Below are 15,506 nucleotides of genomic sequence, written 5' to 3'. Positions count from 1 at the left end.
AATTTTTTGGTGATATATACGTGTTACAATTGCAGCCTACCTACCATTTTCTACAATTTTTTAAAAACCTTCAGAATATGGCGGTCTGCCTGCACATACGCCACCTTAAGACACGGTCTCCAATGTGTTAAATAAGCATTGATCTTCACAGCAATAAATAATCAAAAACTTCTTTTACTATTACTGAAGTCTAAGAGGGGGATATTATAGATATGGCATTCTTTTAACAGGTATGATAATCTTTATTTTATGGATTAGTATTCACATTTAACAGATTCCGTAGCCCAAATACTTGCTGTCTTAAAATATTCAACTTCTTTTGATATCTCAGAATCACCTCACTAAATAAACTCAATACACATTTTGTTGAATTTAAACTTGGAAAACAAGCATTTTATTGTATAAACTAGATTGCTTCTTCTTTTAAATAAAATATTGTTCCAACGTTCACTTCTTCTATTTTTTATGAAGCAAATTCTCCATTGACTGGTATCACTGAGGTCCCGATCTCTAGTCCTCCTAACAGCAATGTTGATACGTATATCTAATAATATCAGTGGTCTCATGTAAATCCATTTTTTCACATAACTTTACTAATTATCACGTAGCACTTCAAAACGCTGTCGTCAATCTGGAAGTCCTAATGAGTCACTTTGCACCGCACATTTCGAAGCTACGATGCTGAAGAACTCGGCGTCTGTCACTAGGTGAAATCGAATTGTGCTCCTACAGTAATACTCAGCTCATCAGACACCACAGCTGTCTCATGGTACCATCGGGCTGTATCCACCACAACTGAAACAAAGACGAGATAGATATTAATAAACCTTAGTACTGTAATCTCGTGATTTTAATGATTCATTATGAAAGGAACTATTAGAATTAATTTGTCTTCGTAGCATCCAAATATCACCACAGTTCTTGAGAATTCAGTAATTCTTTAAGAAGGGATAACAGTGAGATAATTTGTCCATAGTAGCATCAAGATACCACAATTGTCTTGGAACGTTATTGCTAAATTAAGAAAGGAAATATGTGAGTTAATTTTTCCTTGGACGTCCCTTTGAAATACAATATGGATTTTATTGACACCAAAATAATTACAAAACATGATCAACAGATGGCGCTGGACAGCAACAGATTGACCTTTCATGGGGTTTTATTGACACCAACAACGAGTGCACAAACAGGCCAACTGATGGCGCTGGACAGCAACACGTCAGTGATTCCGTATGAGACCCATGTACGGTATAAAAGAAGCTGTTGTGAGGGAGTGCGTCAGATGGGCCTGCAATTGTGGCATGTTGACGTTACCAGAAAAGGTGCTGTTAGTGAAGCTTTAGTACTTTATTTTGGTGTCAATAAAACCCCATTTCCCCATTTCACGCCAATCATCTGTGTCAAGTTTTACCTCTCTACCTTCAATATTCCGTGGAGTATTGCCTCGTCAAATGTTAACAGACTCTTGGGTTAACCTGTATTTTGTTAGAAAAAACATGGCCATCAGTTTATCGAAAAACATACATATATGTTTTATTGTAATAGTGATGGGATAGTTCTTATTTATATGAAAGTTGGAGAGAACTTTCATGCTTCTCTGCTGTTTCATATACGCCTTCATTATTTCAGGTTTACTGAAATCGGTACTATATGCTATGAAATAACTCTGAACAATGGGGCAGTCCTGCAGTGTTCAGTATTCAGTACTATGAAATAAGTTGGAAAACAGACTCTGTACAACTGACATAGGTAAAATATATTGCCAAGAATATTAATAGTACATTTTAGTGGTGATTTAGGAGTAGCCGTATATTCGTAAGCAAGTTAAACGTGTTGCTTACATTAAGTCAGACTGCGAACCAAACTTGAGGAGACTACTAAAGTCAATACGGAATCGCACGTAACGCTGTGCTTCACTCGAAGTCATAAATCAACGCCATGTCAGCCTATCAAGAATTCTCAGTTAGTTTCGATGGAAAGTGTGAAAGGTGAAGGGAATATCGCAGATTCAAGACGTGAATCACACTAAGGGAGAATTTGAGCGCAAGTATTCCCTACTAAAAGCAAGAGTTCAGCGTCACTGGTACCAGTTCCATTATGCAACTGAATTTATTTTTATCGTGATTGGAGGCAATGAGTATTTCGTAGAATTTTATAGAAATTGGTGCATTGATATCAAAATTGTTATAGCTTCTGGAATTACATTACGAAGGTTATATGAGGTGCTCCTGGGGAAAGTTTGCTACAAGTGCTGTAAACGTACCTACTGTATAGTTTTCAGGAATGTAGATACCAAACATAAGCCTTTCAGAAGAATTGAACACATCTTAATGAATTAATCTTCCTAAACTTCCCCTTAAACACACAAAATGACCTCAAACGAGCGATATGCCCGCGCTGTTAGGGTCATGTATCTGTGAGATGCTGCGTTCGAATCTCACCGTCGGTAGCCCTGGAGTTAGATTTCCATGGTTTTCCTTCTTCACACCAGGCAAATGCTGAGGCTGTACCTTAATTAAGGAGACGGCCACTACCTTCCCAATCCTATCGCTTTCACATCCTTCAATGTGTTAGTGTGATGTTAAACCACTAGCAAAATTAAAAGAAGAAGCTTCCGACGAGGAATGCGCAACTCTTTCTATTTATAGTCAAAAACTCTTATCAAGTTGTTTGAAAGAGTGTTAGACTTCATCTTACGTAATACATAAGCTGTTTCATATGCAATACCTTTTATTACAAAAACTCGCAAATCCCTTAGTATAGTTTAAAGATTAAATCACTTTTATTGAAAATGGGTGTTGAAAGAACTATTAATTTATACTTTAATATTTTGTCGAGAATCTTCCTCACTCCACCCACCTGTACCCAACTGTTTTGCCTTTTGGGAACATGAGAAGGATGGCTGCAACCTAATATGGTGTTTGACCAGATAAATGATCAAATTTCGAATAGCTCGCTATCCACAGGCCTCTTAGTGCGTTAACAGGTTGATAAACTTATATTTCTCTTCTATATAGGGGTGAAAGCTTTGACATTTAAAGCGAAAGAGGACAATATCTAGTAATGCTTAGTTATTAAGATAACATAGAATGACGCGGTGTAATATGCTGAAAAATGTTTCAAAACTATTCCTGAAATGGGAGTCGAAGTTGATTACAGGTTTCTAGAAATTACTTTAAACATTCAGAAAAAGTTCAATTGCGTAATTAACACTACCAACATTGAAAAAGTATAAGAGTTTTGTCTGTAAATTGCTCAGAATTAAAAAAAAATGGAATTCCTGCATCGGTCATGCTCACAGTAACAAGGAAATGCTCTTTTTTTAACTTTTCCGTAATTTCTGCCTGTCTGTCCGCTGTATGTATGTACACGCATCACGAGATAACGGCTGAAGATAATTTAATGAGAATCGGTATGCAAACTTGTGGAACGAGCCACTACAATCTATGCTATAATCATATTCAGGCTGAGGGAAATGGTAGTTTAGGGAAAGGCCTAACATTTCATTTTAAGTACATTACATTGTTGCTCCTATCGAAAACTACTACATAACAGAATTGATAGAGAATACAATTTCCCGTCATTTATGCTTTATTCAGTTTTATCGTATCGACTATGATACGAGTGGTATTTCAGAGTCGGAAGAAAACTAAATGTGAAGGCCTACTATACCGAAAGCTCATAAAATTGATCAACATTAACAATACGTTGACCTTTGTTTGCTGTGGTGTTCTTTGCCTCTTATGCTGCCACTCATCTCCGATAGATGGGACTACTGCTGCGTACCGAGTATAACAGCCTGCTTGAATATTGGCCGGAAATAGCAGGGGAATTCGATAACATTCTTCTCTAGCATACCATTCGTCTGGTTCACAAATTTTCTAATACTGCTGGTATGTAACGTACTGGATAATCATAGTATTCCAGCTATTCGATCCCTACTCTGAAGCGCTGATTGGATTGTTCAGTGTGCACAAGTAGCGAAATAATGGCAGAGGCCTACTTATGACTAGGTGTAGAATTGAAATTTCCGCTTATTCCAAATTATAGCACCACAATTCACTAAATAACTCGAAATTTAATCCTGAAATGAGCTGTTTCTTAAGGAAACGTTCTTCTTCTTCTTCTTCTTCTTCACGTTTTTAAAATTCTACATTCAGGTTTTGCAAGAGGGGATTGGAGGAAAAATTTCCTCAAGTCAGATAGATTTTCCCCTGCCAGAGTCGTGAATTGAGATTTTCCAACTCATCGGGTACTCCTAGGAAAGAGATGAGTAAAAGGGCATAGTTTTGCCCTGGGATTCTCCACTTTTCTCACCCCTCCCCGCTTACCCGGAAATAAAAGAGTGTTCATGGCTCACGGCTGTCTGCAGCCTGGTCGTTCCAGATTTGCAATTTTGGTCTGTTAGGGCGGAAGCGTGCTACTGTTCGTTAAAAGTGAGAATATATGTGGTTTTTCATTTGATCGAGTGTTTCAAATGATAGCATTTGTTTTAATCACGACTGGCATCTTTGTAATGACTTATGTCGACTTCAGTTGGGGAAGCAACTAAGGCAGACTTTCTGAGGATACAAAAAGGCAGTTGGAGAGTGAGAGTCTGCCATTATAACGAAAATTCCCCAATTTGAATGTGACTGATGGCAGGGTAGAGGGCCTACCATTACAATGCAATTTCCTAACCCAGTCTTCACATAAAAGTGACCTTTGGTGACTTCTCCGTCGCGTTTCAAGGGTAACGTTAAAAGCAATACAACTTAATAAATCGTACTCACAACGTGTACATTACGTAAATTAGAATTCTGTATACAATGTAGAATTCCGTAGCGAAGCTCGGATACATCAGCTAGTATCGTACATAACGCGAAATGTAGCATACATATTTTCGTGTATTTCGAATTCAGGAAATCTGTTAGGAATGTACGAGTTTTCCGGGGATTATTCGATGATACAGACCACTATCTGATCTGTAACGAACTATCTCTAGGCCTAGGGTATAGAAAGTGAAATCTGTCTGCAAAAGAATAAGGGTAGAAAATCTCCAGGACGAGGAAATTAGACAGAAGTACATGGATATGATTAGTGAGAAATTTCGAACAGTGGACAGTAAGCAGGTTCAGGATATAGAAAGTGAATGGGTGGCATACAGGGATGCTGTAGTAGAAACAGCAAGGGAATGCCTAGGAAAAACTGTGTGTAAAGATGGGAAAAGGCGAACATCTTGGTGGAATGATGAAGTGAGAGCAGCTTGTAAACGTAAAAAGAAGGCCTGTCAGAAATGGCTCCAAAAATGACCGAGGAAGACAGAGATTTGTACGTAGATGAAAGAAACAGAGCGAAACAAATAGTTGTTGAATCGAAAAAGAAGTCGTGAGAAGATTTTGGTAATAACCTGGAAAGGCTAGGTTAAGCATAAGGAAAACCTTTCTGGACAGTAATAAAGAATCTTAGGAAGGGGGGGGGAAAGGAAATGAACACTATTTTGAGTAATTCAGGTGAACTCATAATAGATCCCAGGGAATCACTGGAGAGGTAGAGGGAATATTTTGAACATCTTCTCAATGTAAAAGGAAATCATCCTGGTGGTGTTGCGAAAAGCCAAGCTCATGGGGAGGAGGAAAATGATGTTGGTGAAATTATGCTTGAGGACCTGGAAAGGATGGTAAATAAACTCGATTGTCATAAAGCAGCAGGAATAGATGAAATTAGACTGAAATGGTGAAGTATAGTGGGAAAGCAGGGATGAAATGGCTTCATAGAGTAGTAAAATTAGCATGGAGTGTTGGTAAGGTGCCTTCAGATTGGACAAAAGCAGTAATTGCACCTATCTATAAGGAAGGGAACAGGAAGGATTGCAACAACTATCGAGGTATCTCATTGATTAGTATACCAGACAAAGTATTCACTGGCATCTTGGAAGGGAGGTTGCTATCAGTCGTTGAGAGGAAGTTGGATGAAAACCAGTGTGGTTTCAGACCACAGAGAGGCTGTGAGAATCAGGTTTTTTAGTATGCGCCAGGTAATTGAAAAATGCTACGAGAGGAATAGGCAGTTGTGTTTATGTTTCGTAGATCTAGAGAAAGCATATGACAGGGTACCGAGGGAAAAGATGTTCGCTATACTGGGGGACAATGGAATTAAAGCTAGATTATTAAAATCAATCAAAGGCATTAATGTTGACAATTGGGCTTCAGTGCGAATTGATGGTAGAATGATTTCTTGGTTCAGGGTACTTATAGGGGTTAGACAAGGCTGTAATCTTTCACCTTTACTGTTCGTGGTTTAGATGGATCATCAGCTGAAAGATATAAAATGTCAGGGAGGGATTCAGTTAGGTGGAAATGTAGTAAGCAGTTTGGCCTATGCTGACGACTTGGTCTTAATGGCAGATTGTGCCGAAAGCCTGCAGTCTAATATCTTGGAACTTGAAAATAGGTGTATGAGTATGGTATGAAAATTAGCCTCTCGAAGACTAAATTTGTATCAGTAGGTTAGAAATTCAACAGAATTGAATGTCAGATTGATGATACAAAGCTAGAATAGGTCGATACTTTCAATTATTTAGGTTGTGTGTTCTCCCAGGATGATAGTATAGTAATCGAGATTGAATCAAGGTGTCGTAAATCTAATGCAGTGAGCTCGCAGTTGCGATCAACAGAGTCATGTGAGAAGGAAGTCAGCTTCCAGACGAAAATATATTTACTTCGGTCTGTTTTCAGATCAACTTCGCTCTACGGGAGTGAAAGCTGGGTGGACTCAGGACATCTTATTCATAAGTTAGAAGTAACAGATATGAAAGTAGCAAGAATGATTGCTGGTACAAACAGGTGGGAACAATGGCAGGGGTACTCGGATTGAGGAGATAAAGGCTAATTTAGGAATGAACTCGAATGATGAAGCTGTACGCATAAACCGGCTTCGGTAGTGGGGTCATTTAAGGCGAATGAAGGAGGATAGGTTACCTAGGAGAATAATGGACTCTGTTATGGAGGGTAAGAGAAGTAAAGGGAGACCAAGACGACGGTGGTTAGATTCAGTTTCTAACGATTTAAAGATAAGAGGTATAGAACTAAATGAGGCCACAGCACTAGTTGCAAATTGAGGATTGTGGCGACGTTTAGTAAATTCACAGAGGCTTGCAGGCTGGACGCTGAAAGGCATAACAGTCTATAATGATAATGTATGTATGTATGTATGTATGTATGTATGTATGTTATGAAAGCCAGTAAGCTTTAGATGTACGTGACTTTTGACATTGTGGTCATAACCAGGGGCATTTATTAATGATTTTATTGCAGGTCACCGATTTTAGAATTTGGATATCCGAAGACCTGCGTCCGATTCACTACCACCGAGCGAGTTGGCCATGCGATTAGGAGCGCGCAGCTGTGAGCTTACTTCCGGGAGATAGTGGGTTCAAGTCCCACTGTTGGCAGCCCTAAAGATGGTTCTCCGTGGTTTCCCATTTACACAACAGGCAAATTCTGGGGCTGTACCTTAATTAAGGCCACGGCCTTTTCCTTCCCTGCTCTTGGCCTTTCCTGTCCCATAGTTGCGATAAAACCTATTTGTGTCGGTGTGAAGTAAAGTAATTCTAAAAGAAAAAAAAGATTCCCTACCGACTGAACCGATTTGGCCTTGTCGTTTCTACTCTGTACTACACGTAGTCCACGTAATCTTCTTCCTCTTCTACTACAACAACTACTACTACTCCTACTAATAATGATAATAATAATAATAATAATAATAATAATAAAAAAATAATAATAATAATAATAATAATAATAATAATAATAATAATAATAATAATAGTTATAAATAATTTCGTGAAACTCGCAAACCAAGGCTCAGTATTTGAGAAGTCTGGCTCTGCCTGGCAGAAGTCAAGACTAACGGGGAGTGATAGGGGAGTTATACCTCTTTAAAGCCCCTTGGTCTACCCGGCCTGGTTGGCAGTACCTTGTAAGGATTCCTTGCCAGGCTTACGGCGAAGAGGTCAATGTTATCTGAAAGCGGATGAGTACAACCATGTCCCAACGGCAGAATCTTCTTCAGATAGCAGCGTCAGTTCTTCCTTGCAGTGGTTGCGTAAGGTGTCTGTGCTGCAGAGGAATGGCTGATTATGCAGTTCCAGAGCTACAACCACTGTTCTATTACCGGGAAGGAGTTATCCGACCCAGTCTTTCATTACAACCAAACATCTTGAGAAGTCGTCAGAAAAAAGACTGTACCCCGGGTGGTAATTGTTCACAGGAATCCACCGCTCCTAGGAGCATAGGCAGGCCTTTGTATTTTGAGGAGCCTGCACATAGATGATTAAGAAAGAAGTTTGTGTCTGGACATGGGTAACTCAAGACCAAACAGAGCTTAATATTAAATCAATGTTCAAGGTTAGTAAACACAATGAACTGACAAAGATGATGGATGACCACAACATATCGGTCTTATCCTTGCGAGAAACACGATATCAGTGTGAAGATATAATGAATATTGAGGGATACATGGTCTATAAAAGAATGAAGGCAGTGAAGGTAGGCAAAAATCACCAGTTCACGGTCCAATTATCATCATAATATTAACCTGCATATTCAAAATTATCATCAAATTATCAACCAGCATATTTCAAATAGCGCTCTGTAGAGCCTGAACTCCGTGTTTTAAGTGAAAGCGACCCCATAGCGTAAGTTAGAGACCGTGCGGTTGCTTGTGAAGACCCCGGACTTGAAGGAAAGTTCATTTCAAATTTACTGGTAACCACGCCGGAGATAGCGTCATCCTGCCAGCGAGAGAGATAAAGGAGATTGAGCGACGGTGACAGAGAGTTTTGAAGTTGTCACGTGGAGGTAATAGTTCCATCCCCACGTAGCCAAATATGATCACTTCAGGCCTCACAGCAAGTCAGTAGAGCAAGCTAATTCCACACGAGCGCCAGTTATATCATTCGTGGGACAATAAAACACGCCAATTTATTTTATGGAAGACGAAGTGTATCACTGCGGTGAGATCCAAACAAATAAGGAGTTTATCTACACAAATTCAAACGACCGTTTAGGGCCAACGGCCACCACAGGAAGACCGTACGATAGGCATTGATGAGAACAAAATCAATGAGCGGAACAGTTCCAGGAACATTGTGAAAAATCATGATGACTTTATGGTAGAGTCAGAACCCAGAAGTCGGAGAGAGGATTTACCAGAAAAGTGAAAAAGTTGCTGATTGATGGGCTCAAGAGATACTGGCAGGGCACTAAAAACGGCAAACGAACAAGGTCTGATAGACACTGAATATGAGATTGATTTTTAACAGTCACTTCATGAATTATAATGTTAAAAACGAAATAATATTAAGTTTGAGAGATTGTTGATAGCCTTGTGCAGCTCATGTAATCCAGATCTTCTGAAGAGGGTGGGGTGCATCTGTCGCGCACGAAAACTCTGTGTGGAGGATTGTGTTGCGTATGGTGTTTGAGATGCAGGAAAGTTGAGGACGGCACAATTACCCAGTCCCCGAGCCAAAGGAATTAACCGTTCAAAACTGAAATCCCTCGACTCCGCCCAGAATCAAAGCCAGGACCCCGAGAAATGAAGGCCAAGACCCTGAACACTCAGCCATGATGCCCGGAAACTGATAGCAGAAAGGCAACTTGTAATAATAATAATAGTAATAATAATAATAATAATAATAATAATAATAATAATAATAATGTGACGTTGCATTCCTATCAGATCATTACATTACCCTACTTTATTGTATTTTAAATTCTTACGCATTGTATTACACACCTGACTATGTCTTCCTAGTATTATAAACTCAATGGAAGATAAATTTTGTCTTTCACTCTCAGCACTGCTTGTTCAATGGGCAGCTTGTAATTGCTACTCTTCCGCCCCTCCAAGCCATTTCTGTATTACCGAGGTATTCTTGGTGACCTTGACTATTATCCGCAGCCATGAGTTAAATTTGCCTCGCGATGCCGTCATTCGGAGACGCATCGTATGCTGTAGGTCTTATTTGTGGGTAATTTTCCCTTATTTTATCTATGTTTGGATAATTTAACTGTTCACGAGTAAAAATTTCCTAGTTGTCCTTAAGTATACTATCTTCTAAATTAATTTAACCGTTTTTATTAATATCCAGAAGGTCAAAAAATAAGCTAAGTAGTTGACGTTTCCACTTTTGAGTTATTAATTTCGTAACTGTGTGTCAATTAGTAATTTTTAATCGTCCTTATTCTGTATATCGTAATTGAAGAAACCAAACATCGTACGTCACAACACCATTTCTATTCAATTTCTTCCTTAATACTGGTCACGTCTCCTAGCAACTTCTGGATATGCAGTCCATCAGAACAATTTTCATTTTGTTCATTTTTCTGTGGTGGGGTGTAGATGAAAATGGACCTTAGGGTACCATACTGTAGGAATATATGTTTGCGTGACGCATTTACGCACTCCTACAGTAATTATAATATATTTGAGGTTCATTTTCCATTACACTGCATATCCACATGTTGCTGGGAGGCACGACCAGTCTTAAGGAATTTATTGGATATCAAGAGCACTGTGACGAGGTATTGTTTCTTCCCCCCCCCCGATATGTAGGTACTGTTTTCCTAATTGTCCTTACCTTGAAGATTCTCTAAATTTGTTTAAACAATTTTTGAAAATGAATACCGGTATCCGGTAGTTCAATGAAATAATGATATAAGCTGAGAAGTTCTCGCGTACCTTTATTTGCAATTCACTGATTTAATAATTTGTATGGGCCCCGGGAAAACTCTTTTTTGCCCGGTCGAGCATTGCGGACGGGTCTCGAGTTATCCCGTGTTATCGTTTGCTGACGAGTATGTCAAGCATCGAAGTTCAACTTGCATTCAGCACAGGAGATGTGCTGGAGCACTCGGTCAGTAATTCATTTAGTCCAAAACAGGCTTTAGTAACTTATATTCAATCTTTCAGTATAGCCTATGCGCTCGACAAGCGAGGACATGTTGAGTAAACGGTCCCGGTAGTGAAGGAGGGGAGTGTAAGAAAGAAGTGAGGAGTATTAAGAAGATGATTGGTATTGAACCCAATACAGGGCAGTAACAGGAAGCTGGCTGGGGAGAAAGAAGAAAGAAGAAGTGAAATTAGGAGGGAGTAGAATGGTATTGGAAATGAAGGGAGAGATGATGCTGACAGCAGCGGTAATTATAGTAATGTTATGGATAGGATGAGTTGAATTGAACCCCGGGCCGAACTCCAGTGGAAGTATGAATTGGGAAGACGTGGAGCTAATCAAAAGAGTTGTAAAAGAGGTGGTTGAAGAGGTGTGCCCATTATAGCAACTTAAATATGTGATTCAAGAGCAAACGAAGGAGTTCGAGAAAATGAAATGGTTTCCAAAGAAGGCAGATGACACAACAGCCAAAGTGAGAAACAACACCGAAGAAGTGGCATCATTAAGGGAGAAAATAAGAAGATTAGAAGAGAAAACGCTGAAGCTGAAATAAGAAGTAGAAATCAGTACACAAAATCAGGGAAAGAAATGCCTATTTATATATGATGCTCCCGAGGACAAGAGGGAGGACAAACTGCTTACAGTTTATAAAGTGGTGGACCTAATTCAGGGGAAAATCGAAATTAATTTTAGTGAAGTAAACATAGGCGATTTGGTGAGAATAGGGAAAGTAAAAGGAAATAGGCCGCTTAAAGCGCAACTGTTTTCCACGCTGATGGCCGAAATAGTGATGGGAAATGCGAGTAATATACAGAGGGAAAAATATGGATCAAGAAAGACATGGGAAGTGAAGGGATCAGGAATGCTAAAATTCTTATGAAGCATATGATTCGGGCCAGACACCAAGGCTTGGGAAATTCTATCAGGGGACAGGAACTTGTAGTGACAAATGGCTGGTGGAAAAGGATTTGGACCGTGTCCAAATTACTGGACCTGGAGGAAAAGATGACACAGGTGGAAGACAAGGAGATAAGTATGGGGAAGAGAGTGGTAGAAAGGCAAGTTGTACACTGTAATGTTGGAGAAGACGGACAAAGTGATAAGGAAAACACCAAGGAAAACAGGAAGGTGAATGAAAAAAGACAGGGAGTGGAGCCTAGTGAAAGTGTGATCGTGAATAGTGAAAAGGGAAGACCAGTGAAGACCAGACAGGTACGGGCACAGCACGTGAAGAGGAAAATCAGAGAAGTGAATACAGTGAAGTAAGGAATGTGCAGAGTGAATAGGACAATGCAGAGGTACCCGGCAGAGAATTGAACTGTGTTTGAGCAGAGGAAGCAAGTAGAGCTCAAGAAGGAACAAGAGCTTAAGGGACCTGTGGGGAATAAAAAGAAATGATGAGGGTATTGCAACAAGAAGCAAATAATGTTAGAAAGTAGTTGTAGATAATATGTTTTGTAAGAGAGATTTTAGTGGATATGATGGTGTGATTATAGTGGATAATCTGTATTTGGTACGTAAGTAATCGGTGGTTTATGGTGAAAGGAGGATGAGGTGATGATAAATTGTTGGTGAAATGTGCTCTGGAGGTGTGTTTAGATTGGCACGTGGATGGTAATTGTGATTTGAAAGTAATAGTGAGTTGATGATATTAGTATGGATGGAATATGCTTTGGAGGAGTGATTATGATGAAATTATTGGTGTAATGTGTTCTGGAGGTGTGTTTGAGAGAGGGTGAGGATGAGGTGGATCTGGAGGTATGTATAATTTAGTCTGTCAATGTATGTAGAGACTGAGTATAGTGGATATGATGAAGTTGTTGGTGAATCGTGTTCTGGAGCTGTGTTTATGGTTAGAGAGAGGATGAGAATGAGGCAGAACTAATGGTTTATGGAGGTAAGTGTTAGTATTTTGAGTAAGCTGTATTTGGTAAGTGGTGAAATGTGTTTGGGAAGTATGATGAAATTGTTGATATGGTGAAAGTATTGGTGAAATGTGTATTGGAGGTGTGTTCATTGTGAGAGAGAGGGTGAGGATGAGGTGGAGCTGGAGGTATCTATTATTGAGTCAGTACATGTTGGAGAGAGTATGTTAGTGGAGGGAATCTGTTGAAATGTTTATGGAGAAGTGGTGGAATACGTAATGGCAGAATTTAAGTGCAGAAAGGTAGGAGTTTGATAAGTGGTGTTTGTTTATAGGAAGTGTGATTGTGTTTATTTTATTGAGTTGGTTTTGGAAAATGCAATGTGGAGAATGGCTGGGTATTTAAATGAGATTAAGCATGATGAGATATGATGACTGTAACAGAGTGTAGTAGTGTAAGGATTCAATTATAACATAAGCGGCTGGTGATGTAAGTCTTGATTCAGCTAGGCAGAGTGGGTCAAGTGAGGAATAAAAAGTGCAAAGTTTTGCGTGACAAGACAGGAGGAACAAGAAGATCGTTGACATTGGACATGCCATGCGGGTATGGAGGATGACTACTGTGGTGACCTGCATTTTGGGGGTCATGTTTCCGGAGTATCCGAAGGACCTCATGGTATGTCCAAGGAGAATCATGTGTCCTCTTCCTTGATTATTATTATTATTATTATTATTATTATTATTATTATTATTATTATTGTTTATTTACCCTGTTTTTGATCCTTTATGCCCATTGCATGACAAGTTATCGATCACTAAAAAGGGTTGATCATGACCATATGGCAGTGCATATGGGAAATGGTGGCCCTTTATTTTCAGTTTACTTTATTTGGCTGTTTTTTTATCGCATGTCGTTCAGGCTATACCGAATTTGAACCATGTATTGTGTGGAAACCTGTGAGGTTCAATAAATCTAAATCTAAAATAATATTCAATCTTTAGTTAATCTAATTAAAAGTAAATTATTTATGCTAACGTCTACATTTGAGTGTCGGCAAGATTTCAAAATATTGATGAGTACAACGCTTGTTTTGAGAGGACTCATTGGACATATTGTCCCAGCTGTTGCTCAGATAGATAGAGACCATTTTTTATGGGCGAAGTAATATCCATTTAACACTCAATCTCGTAACATGTCAGTACGTAGAAAATCTCTGATGATACATTTGGTGTTTATCCCAAAATGAATAAACGACACTCAGTAAAAGATACACTCCACTGATTTTTGGTTTTGCAGTCATCCGGTGAAGTAAAACCTAACGTTTCATTTCACTCCGCAGACATCTTAAGTGATGTCAAATATACACTGACTGAGCAAATGTCATGGGATAGCGGAGCACTGATGCGCAGGTGTGTTGTCTGCGCACCACACGCCCCTTGTGCCAGCGGCAGTTGTATAGGAGACATTGTGTGCAGTGGCTGTGCATGTGACAGATGAAACATGGAACGTCATCGTGAGCTGACACCGTTCGAACGGGGTATGGTGTTCGGTGCTCGACGGATGAGGAGTGCGATTTCGGGAGTGGTGTGGGAATTCGGCTTCACACGATCAACCGTGTCCAGGGAGTATCGTGAATGGTTGAATATGGGTGGCACCGTCCACAACAGACGAACGACTGGCCGTCCAGTCACCCTCGATGACCGTGACCGGCGACATCTGAGACGGATTGTCAATAGTGACAGACGGACAACCGTGCAAGAAATCACGGCTCAATTCAACACAGGCCGTGCTAGACACGTCTCCCAGTGGACAATCCGTAGGAACATGGGTTCTATGGGGTATGGGAGCCGGTGCCGCACACGGGTGCCACTGTTAACCCAATGTCATCGGGCACAACGACGCGTATTTGTCGCCAGTCACCAGGGATGGACGCTGGAACAATGGCGTAACGTGATATGGTCGGACGAATCACGATTTCAACTGCACCATGCCGATGGGAGGCACCGTGTATGGCGCAGACCACATAAAGCTATGGATCCCGCTCTCTGTTATGGTCTGGGGTGCATTTTCCTGGTATGGAATGGGCCCCCTAGTTGTTCTGGAAGAGACTTTGAATGGTACGCGGTATGTTGAGCTGCTCGGAGACCATCTCCACCCATTTTTGGCCTTCCAGCGCTCAGACAGTTCTGCGGTGTTTTAAGATGATAACGCGCCGCCACATCGCTCCCACGTCGCCCGGGAATGGTTCCAAGAACATGCAGCGGAGGTCCAACGACTGCCATGGCCACGCAGGAGCCCCGATATGAACCCTATCGAGCATATCTGGGATGTCCTGGAGCGCAGGCTCCGTGCCATGGATCCTGCACCCACGAACCGACCAGCATTGGCGGCCGCTCTGCAAACGATTTGGCGTCAGCTGCGTCCAGAGAACTACCAGGGATTTGTCGACTCACTTCCCCAGCGTCTCACTGCAGTTCGTAGGGCCAGAGGAGGCCCCACACGCTATTAAGTGACTATTCCATGACATTTGCTGAGTCAGTGTAAATGCCTGCATATGATATTTACGGCTAAACAGTGGTAGTAGTAGTAGTATCATCTGGTGGAGTAAAACCCAACGTTTCATTTCACTCCGCAGACATCTTAAGTGATGTCAAATACAAATGCCTGCATATGATATTTACGGCTGAGCAGTGGTGGTAGTAGTA

The 15,506-nt window shown here is 40.4% G+C and overlaps 1 protein-coding gene across 1 annotated transcript in view; it reads right to left on the bottom strand.

Moving 5' to 3' along the window:
* Positions 1–242: 242 nt before the first annotated feature.
* Positions 243–15,506, bottom strand: part of LOC136858162 (uncharacterized) — a 173,739-nt gene continuing 158,475 nt past the window's right edge. The window contains exon 5 of the mRNA XM_067137505.2: positions 243–795. Coding sequence (XP_066993606.2) covers positions 704–795 — 92 coding nt within the window. The 3' untranslated portion in view covers positions 243–703. The remainder of the gene's footprint in view (positions 796–15,506) is intronic.

Source organism: Anabrus simplex, chromosome 1 (genome assembly GCF_040414725.1).
Source record: "Anabrus simplex isolate iqAnaSimp1 chromosome 1, ASM4041472v1, whole genome shotgun sequence".
In the NCBI taxonomy this organism is placed as follows: domain Eukaryota; kingdom Metazoa; phylum Arthropoda; class Insecta; order Orthoptera; family Tettigoniidae; genus Anabrus; species Anabrus simplex.
The sequence above is the reverse complement of the archived record's forward strand: the minus strand, read 5'-3'. Positions and strand labels throughout refer to the sequence as shown.